The sequence below is a fragment of the Mandrillus leucophaeus genome, unplaced genomic scaffold, assembly GCF_000951045.1.
Source record: "Mandrillus leucophaeus isolate KB7577 unplaced genomic scaffold, Mleu.le_1.0 Scaffold203, whole genome shotgun sequence".
Taxonomy (NCBI): domain Eukaryota; kingdom Metazoa; phylum Chordata; class Mammalia; order Primates; family Cercopithecidae; genus Mandrillus; species Mandrillus leucophaeus.
The window spans coordinates 148,136-164,730 of NW_012102066.1; the positions used below are offsets into that span (position 1 = coordinate 148,136).

Sequence of the window (16,595 nt, forward strand, 5' to 3'; positions counted from 1 at the left end):
CGTATTAGCCAGGATGGTCTCGATCTCCTGACCTCATGATCCGCCCGTCTCGGCCTCCCAAAGTGCTGGGATTACAGGCTTGAGCCACCGCGCCCGGCCAGTTACTAGCAACCTTAATGATCAAGAAATCTCACTTACATATCCACATGCTCGACAGTGATGCCTCCTTCGTGTCAGTGCATTGAAAGGCTCTTTACATTTCATACACATTGTCACTTCATTATCTCGGATCCATCTTGGGGCTCTTTTCCCTAGCTCAGCAGTCTAAAAAGGGAAGAAAGATTCAATTTTAATAGAAAAAAACTATAATTCCCTTTTATTATTATTTTTTGAAAGAACTTTAACTATATTGCTCAAACCATGTTCTGAAACTCAAGAACAAGGCCGGGTGCAGTGGCTCACGCCTATAATCCCAGCACCCTGGGAGGCTGAGGTGGGCAGATCACCTGAAGTCAGTAGTTCAAGACCAGTCTGGCCAACGTGGTAAAACCCTCTCTCTACTAAAAATACAAAAATTAGCTTGGCATGGTGGCATGCACCTATAATCCCAGCTACTTGGGAGGCTGAGGCAGGAAAATTGCTTGAACCCAGGAGGCGGAGGTTGCAGTGAGCCAAGATTGCGCCACTGCACTCTAGCCTGTGTGACAGAGCAAGACTCTGTTTCAAAAAAAAATAAAAAATAAAAAATAAAAAAAATTCAAAGAAGTTCAAGTAGAATGAAAAGTCACTCACTATTGTGTTCATCTATGAAAGAATGAGATTCTGTCTAACCAGCCAGTTCTGACATTGTAAAGGGAAAAGGTTGGAGAACAAAATGATTAGACAGATCTTCTGCACCTGCAAAGATATGAAAGAGCTTGAAGTTAAGAATTTAATTCAACTCACAGAAACCTCTGAGTGAATGTCATTATCCTTCGCAATTGCATTTCTGAAGGTTTCATGCCTTTGATGAAAAGCATCGATGGTTTCTTGAAGGGCCTAAAGTATAAGTAAAATTCAAAGCACACATTAAAGTTTCTCATATAAACCAACGAATATACTTTATCAAACAAATATCTATGATAGGAATCATTTTGAAAATTAAGTGAACCTGTTCTGATGACTGCATATTAAAACACACACAACAATATATGCACATTTGTATACACAGAGATGTTACTAAAAAACAAAAGTGAAAATAAGCTGGGCATGGTGGCTCACACCTGTAATCCCAGCACTTTGGGAGACTGAAGCAGGCAGATCGCTTGAGCTCAGGGGTTTGAGACCAGCCTGGGTAACATGGCGAAACCTCATCTCTACGAAATACAAAAAAAATTAACCAGGCATGGTGGTGCACGCCTATAGTCCCAGCTACTCGAGAGGCTGAGATGCAAGAATTGCTTGAGCCCAGGCACAGGCTGCAGTGAGACATGACGCACCACCGCACTCCACACTGGGTGAGAGTGAGACTCTGTCTCAAAAAAAAGAAAGAAAAGGAAATAGAAATGAGGCGTACCTTGATCCACTCTTCTTTGTCTTGCTCAGAACTAAAACAAAACAAAATTAAAGTGAATGTAAAGAACATTAATGATTCACAGCCAGTGAATAAAACTATGCTTTCATGTTGTTTCAACTTTCTGGAAAATTCAGGGATGTTATGGAAGGAATTATAATAAAAATTAATCTCTGGCAATTAAACAAATAAAAATCTTAAAAACAGGTTCAGACTATTCACTGACTTTGGTACACATAAAATTTGATGGGGCTAGTTAGGTTTAGCTTCCATTAATATACTGTCCAGACATGAAGTCTAATCACCATCATCCGGTTAGATATATCAGGTGACTGTATATATAGCATTACACTGAATATACAACAGCTAATCTTCCAGTTTTCTAAAACACATGAAGGCTACTAAAGGCTACTAATCACAGCCCATCTTAGAAGAGATAGTAATTATCTTTGAGAATCTAAAATATCTCTGTAAAGCCTTAGGGAGCTATTTAACATTTCCTTTGATAAACAATTTAATTTTATTTTCCAGTTCTTAGAAGGTTTTAGGCAATACCAAACCTAACCCCTTTTAGATAAAGAAAAGCATATAAAAATTTTAAATGCCTATAGGAAGGAGGTGTTACAGATTAAGAGACCCCAGTGTTTAGTAATTATCCTTAGAAAACAAATTTCCTTGACTGTTGTCAGGTTCCCTTTTTTCCTATAAGGCAAACGTTAGTTCCTCTTTCTTGCAGGTAGCTTATGTTGCTGGCTGCTATCACAGACCGCATTTGAAAAATCCTCCGTAGTGGAGTCTGAACTGGGTAAGATCTCCAAATTGAAAAATTCTGAAGAGGATGAAAGAGTGTGCTCTATCTGTTTGTATGTGCTTGGTAGAGGGGCTAAGTTTGAATTCTAGCCTGAAGGTCACCTGCCTGCCCACAGGTATGAAATATGCATGAGGCTAGCTGAAGGATTGTTTCTGTGTCACAATCTATCTTTCCAGCAAATTGATTATTGAACACCATGATGTGCCAGGAATGCTGCTGGAATCTGTGTCCGCCAAGTGGAAACTTCTGCTCATTGTTCACCTGGGGGCTTCGATCTTGCTTCTCAAAATAAAAAAAAAAATGAAAAATGAAAAAACTCTCCCTATTGCTCTGCCTTGCCACCACAGCTCTGTTGCCCTGGAAGCACAGTTATTTGCTAGCTGCTTTTAGCCTTTCAAATGCAGAGAAACCCAACAAGTCTTTATAGCTTTTCATTTTAGTTTTTAGTTATGGTAGATTGTTTTCCCCCTTATATTTTTATTTCCACTTAGCAATAGAAAACCATAATGGTATTCTGTATATAAAACAGAATACTTTTTATCTTTTTGAAAGTAGAAGAAGCAGCACAAAAGTACTTCAGTCTTGAGGCTGACTCACACCTTAGCAAGAAAAGTGGGGTCCTTTTTTCCCAGTTAGCTTCAGAATCAAATACTCTTTCAGTATCTCCAAATATATACCCAAGTTTTGATTCCACATAATTCCTACGGCACTCTGACTTTCTTGGAACTTCAGTGTTTGTCCCATTCTTAACAGAGCATGATAGGCTGGGTGCAGTGGCTTAGGCCTGTAATCCCAGCACTTTGGGAGGCTGAGGTGGGCAGATCACCTGAGGTCAGGAGTTTGAGACCAGCCTAGCCAACATGGTGAAACTGTCTCCACTAAAAAAAAAAAATTAGCTGGGTGTGGCGTCATGTGCCCATAATCCTGGCTACTCTGGGAGGCTGAGGCAGAGGAATTGCTTGAACCTGGGAGGAGGAGGTTGCAGTGAGCTAAGATTGCACCATTGCACTCTAGCCTGGGTGACAAGAATAAAACTCAGCCTCAGAAAAAAAAAAAAAAAAAGAGCATGATAGATCATACCGAAAATAATCACTTAATTCAGATGTTCAATATCACCATATAAGCACAAATATAACTAAAGCAATGAGATTAGGTAAATAAAAATTTTTTGACAGAATAACTATGTTTCCAATAAGAAATGGAAGGTATCCAGTACTGTGTGTTGGAATGTTATAAAGTGATGACTGCCTGTACTTAAGAAAATTCCTCACCAATTAGCCCCATCTTGATGAGAAAATAGCCCAACTGGCTAAAGGAGGACTGAAAGTATCCATTCAGGCAAACTAAGAAACCTTAGAAATATCTCCCCTGTAGTTACACACATCTCTTGGGTTTGCAGATTGGAAGTGTGCTGAAATTTCAGAGTCAGCAATGCCTTCATTCTTTCTGCAATGAAAACTATGATGATCAGAACTCTTGATGAGGCTGGGTGCGGTGGCTCACGCCTATAATTCCAGTACTTTGGAAGGCCAAGGTGGGTGGACCACCTGAGGTCAGTTCGAGACTAGCCCGGCCAAAATGGCGAAACCCCATCTATACTAAAAATACAAAAGTTAGTAGGGCTTGGTGGCAGGCACCTATAGTCCCAGCTACTTGGGAGGCTGAGGCATGAGAATCACTTGAACCCAGGGTATGGAGGTTGCAGTGAGCCAAGATCATGCCACTGCACTCTAGCCTGGGCAACAGAGCAACACCCTGTCTCAAAAAAAAAAAAAAAAAAAAAAAAAAGAACTATTGATAGTGTTCCTTGTTGCCAGGGCCATTAGCTCAGTAAATCAACCACTGAGTGAGAACTCAGTCAAGAGCCTTCAGCAGAGCATCATATATTCTGCCCTTGGGTTTGAGGGGCTAGGGCCCAAACCCACCATGAGGTAGGGAAACAATGACACTCAAAGGCAAGTTTCAAATGCTACCTGCTCCCTGAGGAAAAGGAAGTTCAGTACGTATTCTCTGTGGAAAATCAAAGAACGGGCTGTTTCTTCAAACTTTCCCAGCCTGCCCACATTCCAAAACTGTAAATTCACCAATTCTTGGACTCCGTGGGTACAGATACCTGTTAAAATGATTTATTCTCTTTTTAAAATCTGAAATTTCAGCTTTTAAGCAGTTACTAAGTACGAATATTCAGGGTAAATTCACCTGAGCAGCCAGAAGCATAAGCTAATGGTGGAAAGGACCAGAAGAATATTCTGAGTCTCCATGGATTCTGGGATATTGACACCACTAGAGCTAGGATTGGTTCTTCACCCTCTGCTCTGTGACCCCCTGAAGCATCTAAATTTTTACCAGGCCATGCATTAGAACAATAAATGGATGACTTATTATTATTTTTTGAGACAGAGTCTCACTCTGCTGTCCAGGCTGGAGTGCAGTAATGGGATCATGTCTGGCTAATTTTTGTAGTTTTAGCAAAGACAGGGTTTTGCCATGTTGGCCAGGCTGGTCTAGAACTCCTGATCTCAAGTGATCCCCCTACCCTCAGCCTCCCAAAGTGTTGGGATTACAGGCGTGAGCCACCGAGCCCAGCTTGGATGACTGTTTTCTAAAGCAGGTATTTCAAAACCTGACAGCACTCTGTATTCCAGAGGTTCATGCATGAGGTAGCTCTGATCAACTGCAGTGGTTCTCATGGACTTTTTAATCCTTTAAAAATGGTTACGGGCTGGGTGCAGTGGCTCATGCCTGTAATCCTAGCATTATGAGAGGCTGAGGCGGGCGGATCACCTGAGCTCAGGAGTTCGAGACCACCCTGGTCAACATGGTGAAACCCTGTTTCCATTAAAAATACAAAAATTAACTCAGGAGGCTGAGGTAGGAGAATGGTGTGAACCCAGGAGGCGGAGCTTGCAGTGAGCCGAGATCAGGCCACTGCACTCTAGCCTGGGAGACACAGCGAGACTCCGTCTCAAAAAAAAAAAAAAAAAAAAAAAAATTTGCCAGGCGTGGTGGCAGGTGCCTGTAATCCCAGCTACTCAGGAGACTGAGCCAGGAAAATCGCTTGAACCTGGGAGGCAGAGGTTGCCGTGAGCTGAGATCATGCCATTGCACTCCAGTTTGGGCAACAAGAGTGAAATTCCATCTCAAGAAAAAAAAGTAAGGGGAAAAAAAAAAAAGGTTATGGCTAGGGGAATGTTAGCCAGAACTCCAAACCTTTCTCTCCCAATAAAAATATAACAAGAGCCATACCTTCTAGAAGTCCTGGTTGTCAGAGGCCACCTGAGTCCCTAATGGCTCCCCTTCATGTATTCTGCAACTATGGTGGGAGAAGTTTTACCCTTACCACCCTGCCTCTTATGAACATTTCTTTCCATTCAAGTGCCCCTAAGGCCCTAAAATGTAGAGTATCTGAAAGACTCAGAGATTAGCATGGAATAACAAGCATCAATAAATATTTGTGGACCAAAAGGAGGGGTGGAAGGATTAGGAGAGAACCTTTTCCTGTAAATCAAGGTACTGGCTTGATGGCAATAATTTCATCCTCTGAGTACCCTGTATTTCTGAAGAGTTAATCAATTTACTGAATGCTTACTGTCAACAAACCACTGTCCTAGGCACTATGGAGGAATTGAGAGAGAGGAGACATGACTTTTCAAGAACCTACAGCTCTGCATTTATATCCAACCAGAGTCTCAGAGATCTGCAGTATTCACTTGGGGAAAACCCTCAGAGCCATTCTGTTTTAATCATTCATTCTGATGCTTGCTTTTGGAAAGCAGTGTGATAGAAATGGTTCCCTTACCTGGCCTGCAGTTCCAGTGTTCTCTCTTTCCCAGATACCTGGAAAGTATGTGGATATTCTTCATTTTGAGTCTCTACAATTTTCATTCCATCAATGCCAACCCTGGTTCGAACTGTGAATTTAGAGCCTACCAAGCTGAATCTGGGCACACAGTACAGCAACATGTTGTTGAACTGCAAGGAAGGAGAACATATATCAGTAAAGAAAATAAATAGGGGAAACTGATCAGTGTTTTTTTTTTTTTTTTTTGAGACGGAGTCTTGCTCTGTTGCCCAGGCTGGAGTGCAGTGGTGCGATCTTGGCTCACTGCTAGCTCTGCCTCCTGGGTTCACGCCATTCTCCTGCCTCAGCCCCCCGAGTAGCTGGGACTACAGGCGCCTGCCACCACGCCTAGCTACTTTTTTTGTATTTTTAGTAGAGATGGGGTTTCACCAAGTTAGCTGGGGTGGTCTGGATCTCCTGACCTCGTGATTCGCCCGCCTCAGCTTCCCAAAGTGCTGGGATTACAGGTGTGAGCCACCGTGCCCAGTCGGAAACGGATCAATTTTAAAGGCAGCCCTAGACAAAAATTCTAAGTAATTTCTAGAGAACACAGTACTGCCTGCATGAGAAAAATTATTTTCTAAAACATTGAGGTTTATGCTTGTATAAAAAATCATATTCTCGCACTTTGAAAAATATATTTCCCATTCATGACTCATACATATTTTATTGATATTCATTTAAATCAACAGTTTTGTACTACTGTACTAAGCAAATTAGTTCAATAAATTCACAACAAATTACTAAGGACCTTTTGATATACCAGGAGCTTAATTTCTTAACCTTTTAAGTTCTTAAACACAAGAATTTCTCATTGATGTATCTTAGAGGGCAAGTCTAAAACTAGGTGTTAGAAGAAGAGAGTAATATTTAGCAATTATTATTACATTGGAGATAGGGTCTCACTCTGTCACCCAGGCTGCAGTACGGTGGTGCAATCATAACTTACTGCAGTCTTTAACTTCTGGGTTCAAGCCATCCTTCTGCCTCAGCCTTCTGAGTAGGCAGGACTATAGAAACACACCACCATGCCCAGTTAGTTTTTCTTAGTAGAGATGAGGTCTTGCTATGTTGCCCAGGCTGGTCTTGAACTCCTGAACTCAAGCAATCCTTCTGCCTTGGCCTCCTAAAGTGCTGGGATTACAGGCCTGAGCTACCACGCCTGGCCTCAATTAAAAATTGTTTTTGTAGACATAGGGCCTAGCTATGTTGCCCAGGCTGGTCTTTAACTCCTGGCCTCAAATGATACTCCCGCCTCTGCCTCCGGAAGTGCTGGGATTATAGTGTGAGACATAGCACCTGGTCAGCAATTTTTTTTTTTAAACCGGACTGTTGAATGTTAAGCTTTTAAAAAATAGCCTATTTATTAGTTCAAATCTCATTAGAACATGTGGGGTTTGAACATTAAACCCTACATAAAAAGCAAGCCACAGGGCCAAGGTCTCTGTGATCCCACAGTGCTCTTGACTAGTATTATGAATCCTTAAGTCTTGCTTAAAAATTTACCACATATGGGCCAGGCGCGGTGGCTCACGTCTGTAATCCCAACACTTTGGAAGGCGGAGCGGGATGGATCACCTGAGGTCAGGAGTTCGAGACCAGACTGGCTAACATGGTGAAACTCTGTTTCTACTAAAAATACAAAAAACTAGCTGGGCACGGTGGCATGCACCTATAATCCCAGCTACTCGGGAGGTTGAGGCAGGAGAATCACTTGAACCCAGCAGACTGAGGTTGCAGTGAGCTCAGATTGTGCCATTGCACTCTAGCTTGGGCAACAAGAGCGAAACTCCGTCTCAAAAAAAAAAAAAAGACTTTACCACATACGATTTTTCTGAAAAGCCATCAGTTTTATTAGAGGTCTTTAAAGGCAGTGCCTTATTCTTTACAAGATGTACCATTAAAAATGAAGACTATCCCTGTCTCTACAAAAAATACAAAAATTAGTCAGGTGTGGTAGCACGCACATATAGTCCCAGCTACTCAGGAGGCTAAGGTGGGATCCCTTGAACCAGGGAGGTAGAGGTTTCAGGGAACCGAGATCACGCCACTGTACTCCTGCTTGGGTGATAGAGTGAGATTCCATTCAAAAAAGGAAAAAAAAAAAAAAAAAAAAGCACGGGCTATTAATTGCATGAAAAATGGTATGTTAGAAGGCTGACACGATAGAAATTCACTTTCAAAGACTTTATGAAATTATTTAGTTCACTTTTGACTATGTTAAAATATGCAAAGAAATAAAACCGTAAATATTTGTGTTAATTTGAGGGCAGATTCCTGAGAGAAGGTCTATACTCATCTTCTTCATATTTATAACTTCTCAAGTTGTTTCTAGGGTTACATGTATTTTCTAAGACCAGAGCAATTAGGGAATAAAATTGCTTTAAAATTTACTTTCCCAATAGCATGTGGGCTAAATTCAACATGGTTTTTATTTTACTTGCTTCATCAAGATTTCTCAATTTATTAATTCTTCAAATTTTCTCTAAAATTTTACTTTCAGCTGAGTACTATTATTAGCAGAGGCTCTGAAGCCAGACAAGAAGCTCTCAAACCTGCACTCTACTTCTTATGAGCTGTGCAAACCCTCATGCCTCGAGGTCATTATCTGTAAAATTCACAGGTTGCTGAGATTAGATGGAACAAATGTGAAGTATGTAGAACAGTGCTTTGCACAGACTAAGTGCCTAAATTCAACAAGTCTTCTCATTTTATTCTCCTTGGGACTTGAGTCTAGATCCGTCCTGCTAGGCCCTCTGTTCAGTTTCACATTGCTATGAAGACAAGAAAGGTTGATGGGTATGTAAAACATTCCAACAAGTTTATGTGACGGTCTGTAATAGTCATTCTGGATGTTAGTTTCTCACAGTTGTTTTCTCATTTTGTAAGTTCCTGTATCCAGTGTTATAAATTTCAGTTCCACACTGGAGAATGTAGAAATAAATGATTACATCTGTAATGATCACATTACAGATATATCCAAAGATATAACCTATATCCTGGAAAAAAAGACAGAGCTGTTTTTTTTTTTTTTCCTTAAATAGATATGGGGCACTGCTATGCTGCCCAGGTTGGTCTTGAATTCCTGGGCTCAAGAGATCCTCCAGTCTCAGCCTCTCAAATATATCCTCTTGGGGTGTAGGCCTTTATCACTAACTGTCCACTGTATCTGAATCTGGCAATGACACCCTCATTATACATAGATTTTAGAGATCTGAAAAAAAGCTCCAAAAGGTTTTTATCACCATCCATATCATCGTCTGATTAAGGCCACAGCTTGCTTGCTAAGTTTTCCTGTTAACACTTCTATCAAGGCCTTCTCAGGAGGATATTTGGTTGAAGCTGTGAATGTTGCAGGAGCTGCAGAGCCACCAGCACAAGGGACAGAGGTCACACATTCCAGCCATCAACAATAATCAAATTGTTCCTGCAAACTGAGTGACAAATGTAATGGTATGGCATCAAATTTGTGAGTTATCTGATACTTGTCCTCAAGTTGGCTTTTAAGTTCAGCACTCATGCTGTTTTATAGAAACAAGTCCATGAATATGAAGGTTTTTAGCATTTACCATTTGTAGTTATGCTCACATGACAGATTATCTTATAAATGTGTATGTTTCTCCTTCCCTTTCATGCGTTCAGGACTATATTCCCTCTATTATATTCTCCCTAAATGGCACTTCACATATATCCTTTTCTTCTTTGCATAGGTGAAGGTGGGAGCTCCTGCACGATAGAAATCATTGCTTACAAAAAAGATATCATATATAGGAAGAAACCAAGTAGCTCGTCCTGTTCCCTCCATGAACCTTGCTCCTGTAGCAAAAGCCACCATCACCTTTCACAAATAATTACTTCCCTCTGGGTTTTCCCTGATACTGAAAAAAGAAATTATAGCAACTATGGTATGAAGAACATCGACTTTCCCTTTTAGGGTAGGAGATTCCCTTTTATTTCATGCCCACAGCTTAGAAGTAGTGATCAGTGAAGCAATCTCAGACTAGCGAGGCAATTTCTACAAGTCCTAGGTTGTGATAAAAACTACAAGCCTCGGCCGGGCGCGGTGGCTCACGCCTGTAATCCCAGCACTTTGGGAGACCGAGGTGGGCAGATCATGAGGTCAGGAGATCGAGACCATCCTGGCTAACACAGTGAAACCCCGTCTCTACTAAAAATACAAAAAATTAGCCGGGGGGGGGGCGGGCGCCTGTAGTCCCAGCTACTCGGGAGGCTGAGGCAGGAGAATGGCATGAACCTGGGAGGCGGAGCTTGTAGTGAGCCGAGATTGCGCCACTGCACTCCAGCCTGGGCGACAGAGCAAGACTCTGTCTTGAAAAAAAAAAAAAACAACAACAAACAACAAACCTCAATATTATTAAAAACACAGGGAGGGAGGGTCTTTCTTGATCTCTACTGTTCAAGTATTTATTTCAAGCCTCTAAAAATATGTTTGACTGAAATAATTCAATTTTGTTTTCTCACCAGTGACAATTTCATTAATGTTTGTTTCCAAAGGTAATAGGATATTGGTGGAGAACATTTCTAGTGCTTGTTCTGTGTTCAAAGATTAAATAAGGGAAAAATAATCTGACTCTATCAAGTTCCAAGGAAATAAGGAACAGAACAACTCCAAAGAGCCAAGAATAAAATGTCTTGGTTGTTTTGCGGGGTAATTTGCTGCTTTTATTTTATTTTTTTTAAACTTTTGGATGTCAGACAGTTTATTTCAAGAGTACCTGCCATAGTAATGTGTAAAAAGTATGTGTTGGAAACTTAATCCCTAATGCAGAAGTGTTGGGAGGTGGGGCCTAATGTAAGTGTTTGGGTCATGAGGACTCCAGTAATCTATGAATTAATCCAGGAATAGACTAACGCCGATTATAAAAGGGCTTGAGGCCATGAATTGGATTTCTTGCTCTCTCTCTTTCTCACCACGTGATGCCGGCCTTCTGCACGTTACGATGCAGTAAGAAGGCCCTCACCAGATGCCAGCCCCCCAATCTTGGACTTCCCAGCCTCCAGTACTATAGAAAATAAACCCGTTCCTTATAAATTAGCCAGTCTCAGGTGTTCTGTGATAGCAACATGAAATGGCTTACATTAAACAGCATCCTACATTAAAATAAAAAACAATGAAAAAGTATGGTGTGGAGGCATGAAAACATGCAAACACATGAAGATCATTTAAAAGCAGATAGAGGATTCTAAATATAGTTTGGTTTTCCAGACAAATGTAATATCTCAAGTGTAGGAAACAGAAAACTAGCCTCATTACCTTTCTAGAGAGAAAAGAAAATAAAAATGGTGCTTCTGAAGTTTCTACAAGCAAAAGAACAAGAGGCTCCATGGGAATAAATGTGCACTGGCGAGGCAGGATTCTGTGACAAGCACAGCACTGGAGAAGGTGGATGAAAAGAACCAACATGACACTGGAAATGTTTCTAAGATAGTCTTCAAAGAATGAATGTGGCTCTCCTAAAATTCCTGCCACGTGACCTCATTCTCCTGGGAGGCAATGGCATGATATGTTTGATGGCTTAAAGTAGCTGGAACAGGAGGAGTCTTTTCCTCAGTCACTGACTGCCATTTTCCCCAAGGTTCTTTGCCACCTGTCCTTCAAAGAGCTGTTTAATTCAGCTCTGCACCAAGATATTCAACATAAACCTCTTTCCAAAATAACTCCCAAATGTGAAAATTAGGCCGAGGCAATTGGTTAGACCCAGAGCTCAGAGTTTAACTGCAGAGGCTGTCACATTAATGAGGAAGAAGAGAAAGGAAAATGATCCTAGCACCTAAAAGGCAAAGACAGAGGAAAGACATTGGCTCCCGGTTATGTTGTCTAGAATAGTGTATTAAGCATGTCTTTTTATTTATGTATTTTTGATTTTAGGCATCTTAAGGCCTTGTTGACACTGACAGGACTGCCCCTCCCAGGGTTATCCAATTCCTAGAGAGAGTAACACGCCTTTCATGTGGAAATCAACCAATTCAGAACTCATACCTGCAGTCACCTCCTGTATTGAACACTTACTCTCTGGGCCACTATTCTCCTGCCCCAGTCACCTCAGGGCCAGGACAACAGACCCTAAGCCCAGCCCCTAAGCCCTAAAGAAATTATTCCAACTAGCCATTCCTAATCCTGATGCTCTGTCTTGCCCATTCCTTCCTGCAGAAACCACAATAAAGGCTCTTGCCCACGTTTTCTGCTTGCTCCTCTGCCTCCTGATGCTGGTGCTTTCCCACTGCTTTCCCACTTCATATGCCACACCCCCACCCCATCCCGATTTGCCTTTCCGATGGCAATCATCTGATCTTTTATAACAGACCTCTGAAGAGGACTCTGAACCCTAACATGACACATCCTTGTTTTCTATCTAGCTCTCTATATTACCTGTGAAAGAAGTACTTCTGTTGAGCACAAATGAGAACTTTTATAGTTAATCTGGTAAAAATACACATTTTTAAATTATGAAGATATTCACATACCATAAAATTTACTCTTTTAAAATGTACAAATCATGGTTTTTAGGATATCTGTAACAGAACATTTTACGTCTCTAAAAGGGAACCGCGTATCCATTTTCCATTCCTTGCTAGTATTAGGGAACCACTAATTACATCCTGTCTCTATGCATTTGCTTTTTCTGGACATTTCATATAAATACTGTAGATGGTCTGTTGTAACTGGCATCTTCCACTTGATACAACATTTTAAGGTTAATCCATGTAGCATTTATAAGTTTTTATTCCTTTTTCTCGACATATACTATTTCATTACATGAACATACCACATTTTGTTTATCTATTCAGTTGATGGACATTTAGGTTGTCTCAAATTTTTTGGCTACTATGAATAATGCTGTTATGGACAAAGATGTACTGGTTTTTGTGCAGACACACGTTTTCAATTTTCTTGAATTATAAAAACTTGGAGTAGAACTAGTGGGTCATATAGCGACCAAATTCTTTTAAAAACATGACTGGTACAAAAAGACTTTTAAAAGTTTGTGGAAAAATGGAATTAAAAGAAAAAATTTTATTTCAACCTAAGCTCTACCAAGTTCAATTTTGTAATCAATGATAGCAGTCATTTAATCCATCCTAAAGAACTGAGGGTCCTGAGAATTTTACCATGGCAATGCAGTAGTTTTTACACTATTAACTGAAGAAAATGGGTGTCCTTTACAGATTCTTTAAGATTAGGAAACAAAAAGAAGTCAGAGCCACCAAACCAGGACTGTAAGCTGTATGCTTAATGATTCTCTGCCAAAACTCTAAAAAAATTGCACTTGTTTGATGAGAATAATGAGCAAGAACATTGTCATGGTTTAGAAGGACTCTTTGGAGAAGCTTTCCTGGGTGTTTTTCTGCGAAACTCTTTGGCTAGCTTTCTCAAAATCGTCTCATAATAAGCAGATGTTATTGTTCTTTGGCCCTCGAGAAAGTCAGCAGGCATATTGTCTTGAGCATCCCAAAAAAACACTTGCCACGACCTTTGCTCTTGACTGGACCTCTTTTGCTTTGACTGGACCACTTCTACCTGTTGGTAACCATTGTTCTGATTGTATTTTGTCTTCAGGATTGTACTGGGAAAGCCATGTTTCATCTCCTGTTACAATTTGTTGTAGAAATGCTTTAGAAGCTTGATGCCACTTATTTAAGATTTCCACCAAAACTTCTGCTCTTGTCTGCAGCTGATCTGGGTGCAACATTTTTGGTACCCATTGAGTGGAAAGTTGCTCAACTTTAATTTTTCGGTCAGACTTGTGCAAGATGAACCCCACTGAGATGTCTGTGGTATTGGCTACTGCTTCCGCTGTTCACTGTCAGTCCTCTTCAATTAGGGCAGGAACGAGATGAATTTTTTCCTAGCGAAAGGATGTGGATGGTCTGCTGCTGCAGGTTTCATCTTCAACAATGTCTTGACCCTTCTTAAAATCAGTTACCCATTTGTAAACTGCTGATTTCTTTGTGGCACTGTCTCCATTAACTTTTCATGAAGAATCAATGATTTTGTCATTTTTTGCATCCAAGCTTCACCGTAAGTTTGATGTTTGTTCTTGCTTCAACTTTAACAGAATTCATGTTGCTTTGATTCAACCTGATGTCTTTATTTTTTATTTATTTATTTTTCTGAGACAGGGTCTCACTCTGTCACCCAGGCTGGGTAGCATGGTCATAGTTCAGTGCAGCCTGGGAACTCTTTGGCTCAAGAGATCCTCCTGCCTCAGCCTCTCAAGTAGCTACGACTACAGGTGCAAGCTACCATCCCAGCTAATTTTTAAATTTTTTGTAGAGACAGGGAGGTCTCTGTATGTTGCCCAGGCTGGTCTTGAACTCCTAAGCTCAAGCCATCTTCCTGTCTCGAATTCCCAAAGTGCTGGTATTAGAGGTATGAGCAACTGTGCCTGGCCTCAAACTGATGTCTTACCCTTCTTAGTGCCTCAAACCAGATACTGTTTGGACATGTTATAATAAGTTACTATGGGTTTATTTTGTTGCAAAATGCTTTGAAATCTATGCATAGTTTTTTCATAATATGCATTTTCCATGAACTTTGTCAAGACCCCTTGTACTGAACACCCCTCTGCATGACAATTAGTGCCTAAGTTTTCCTTTCAATGGAGACTGGAATCAGACACAGAAGTCTCTAAGCCCCCATGACAACTCATGCCATGGTGGGTGAGATGACTGCCTCGCAGCAGAAAAGTCAGACATGAATAACATCGTAAGAATGCACTGTATGCCAGTCACCAGGCAGCCTTTTCACCCATGTGTCTGTTTCTCTTTAATAACAATCAGAATGAAAGCTAACATTTATTAAGCTACCATTCGATGTTAGCTTATTCTTTGTCAATGCATATTATTATTATGATCCTTATTATCATCTTATTAGATATAGAAAGGAACTGAAATTCATTAGGATAACAAAGAGTAAAGGTCAGGTGGACAGAGTCCAAAAAAAAAAAAAGGTCTGGATGCCCCAGGAAGTGCTCTTATATTTGAGATAAGCCTCAGACTGTCATTTCCAGGAAGTGAAGAAAGGGCCAAGGACTGACTGCAGTGAGAAAGAACTATCTAGAGAACTCATGTACTTTTCCCATAGATATTTTAGACATAAGTCTTGCAACCAGGCCTATATATATTTTTAGCCTAGAAAGATTAAAAATAGTGACTACAGAGGATTAGGAAGAGAATTGATGTCAGGAAATGACACACCAACAAAATATCCAGGAAATGGTACCCAATTACCTGAGAATGAAAGAGAAAATCTGAAACAAGCAAAAGGAGCATTTCCGAAAGTATCCTATCCCACATGTGTAAAGTTAAATTGTTGTCAGTATGTGCTACTGAAGTAAATTATACCGTCAAAGGATCCTTGGGGTGTTGCTTTGTCAGCCGTAAACCTTTGTGGCCAGTGGCTCCTTTGCCTGAGATCTGCTTGGGCCTGCTGGGCTCATTCTGCCCATTTGGCCTGGCAGGCTGCGCTTGGCTTGTGCTACCAGCCCAGATCCCACACCTGCGAAGGGCGAGCCTGGAGCAGCAAGGGGTACGTGAATGAGCGAGCACGGGTTCTGGGTCATGCGCACAGCCAGGCATGCCGGCTACAGCAAGGGGAGCATTTCCAGGCACCAGCATGGGTGCCGGCTCCCTGCAAAGCTATGGCTGGACCAAGCATACCGCAAGCGGCTTCCACTGCTGGCACTGGGGAACATGTAGGGCCACACCAAGCCACCCTCAGCACCCCCTTGGCTTCCCTCCCATGCTCATTGGCACCCAAAGTCTAGAAGAAGCTGAGACACCAGGGGGCTGGCATATTAGCACTGTCCCCAGTGTGTGCACACCCTGCTGGTTTGCAACAGCACCCAGGCTTGACCCCAAATTTGCTCCAAAATTGGAATGGGCATTGGGAGCGGGGAGAGGCCAGGCAGTGGGAGCAGGCATTTCTGAGCCTGCAGGGGTACAGGGGGCTTCCCAGGAATGCCTGGGTCAGCAGCTGCGACTGGGTAGCTGCCCTGGCCATGCCTCTCCTGCTGCAACCAGCATCATTGCAGCACCGCTCCAGATGGGCCACTACTGCTGGCCATCCATACCAAGTATACAGAAAAATTACAGAAAAATACGTTACTTAGAATATTTTCCTAAATGGAATCCCTAAATGGAATATCCCCTAAATGGAATGTTGACTAAAACAGGATAGATATAATTGCTTTGGTGAATAAGGAAACATTCTATTTTTCCATGCTGTATACAACTATTTTTAAATATAATTCCTTTTTTTAGATGGAGTCTCGCTCTGTCGATCTCAGCTCACTACAACCTCCACTTCCCAGGTCCAAGCAATTCTCCTGCCTCATCCTCTTGAGTAGTTGGGATTACAGGCACCTGCCACCACACTCAGCTAATTTTTGTATTTTTAGTAGACTGGTCTCAAACTCCTGACCTCAGGA

General features: G+C 41.4%; 1 protein-coding gene across 2 annotated transcripts in view; it reads right to left on the reverse strand.

The window, feature by feature from the left end:
• FGD4 (FYVE, RhoGEF and PH domain containing 4) overlaps nt 1-16,595 on the reverse strand; it is a 263,964-nt gene that overhangs the window by 19,798 nt on the left and 227,571 nt on the right. For both annotated transcript variants that reach the window (XM_011979541.1, XM_011979542.1), the window contains exons 11-14: nt 6,103-6,275; nt 1,496-1,526; nt 886-978; nt 139-264 (exon numbers count right to left, since the gene is read on the reverse strand). In XM_011979541.1, coding sequence (XP_011834931.1) covers nt 139-264; nt 886-978; nt 1,496-1,526; nt 6,103-6,275 — 423 coding nt within the window. The remainder of the gene's footprint in view (nt 1-138; nt 265-885; nt 979-1,495; nt 1,527-6,102; nt 6,276-16,595) is intronic.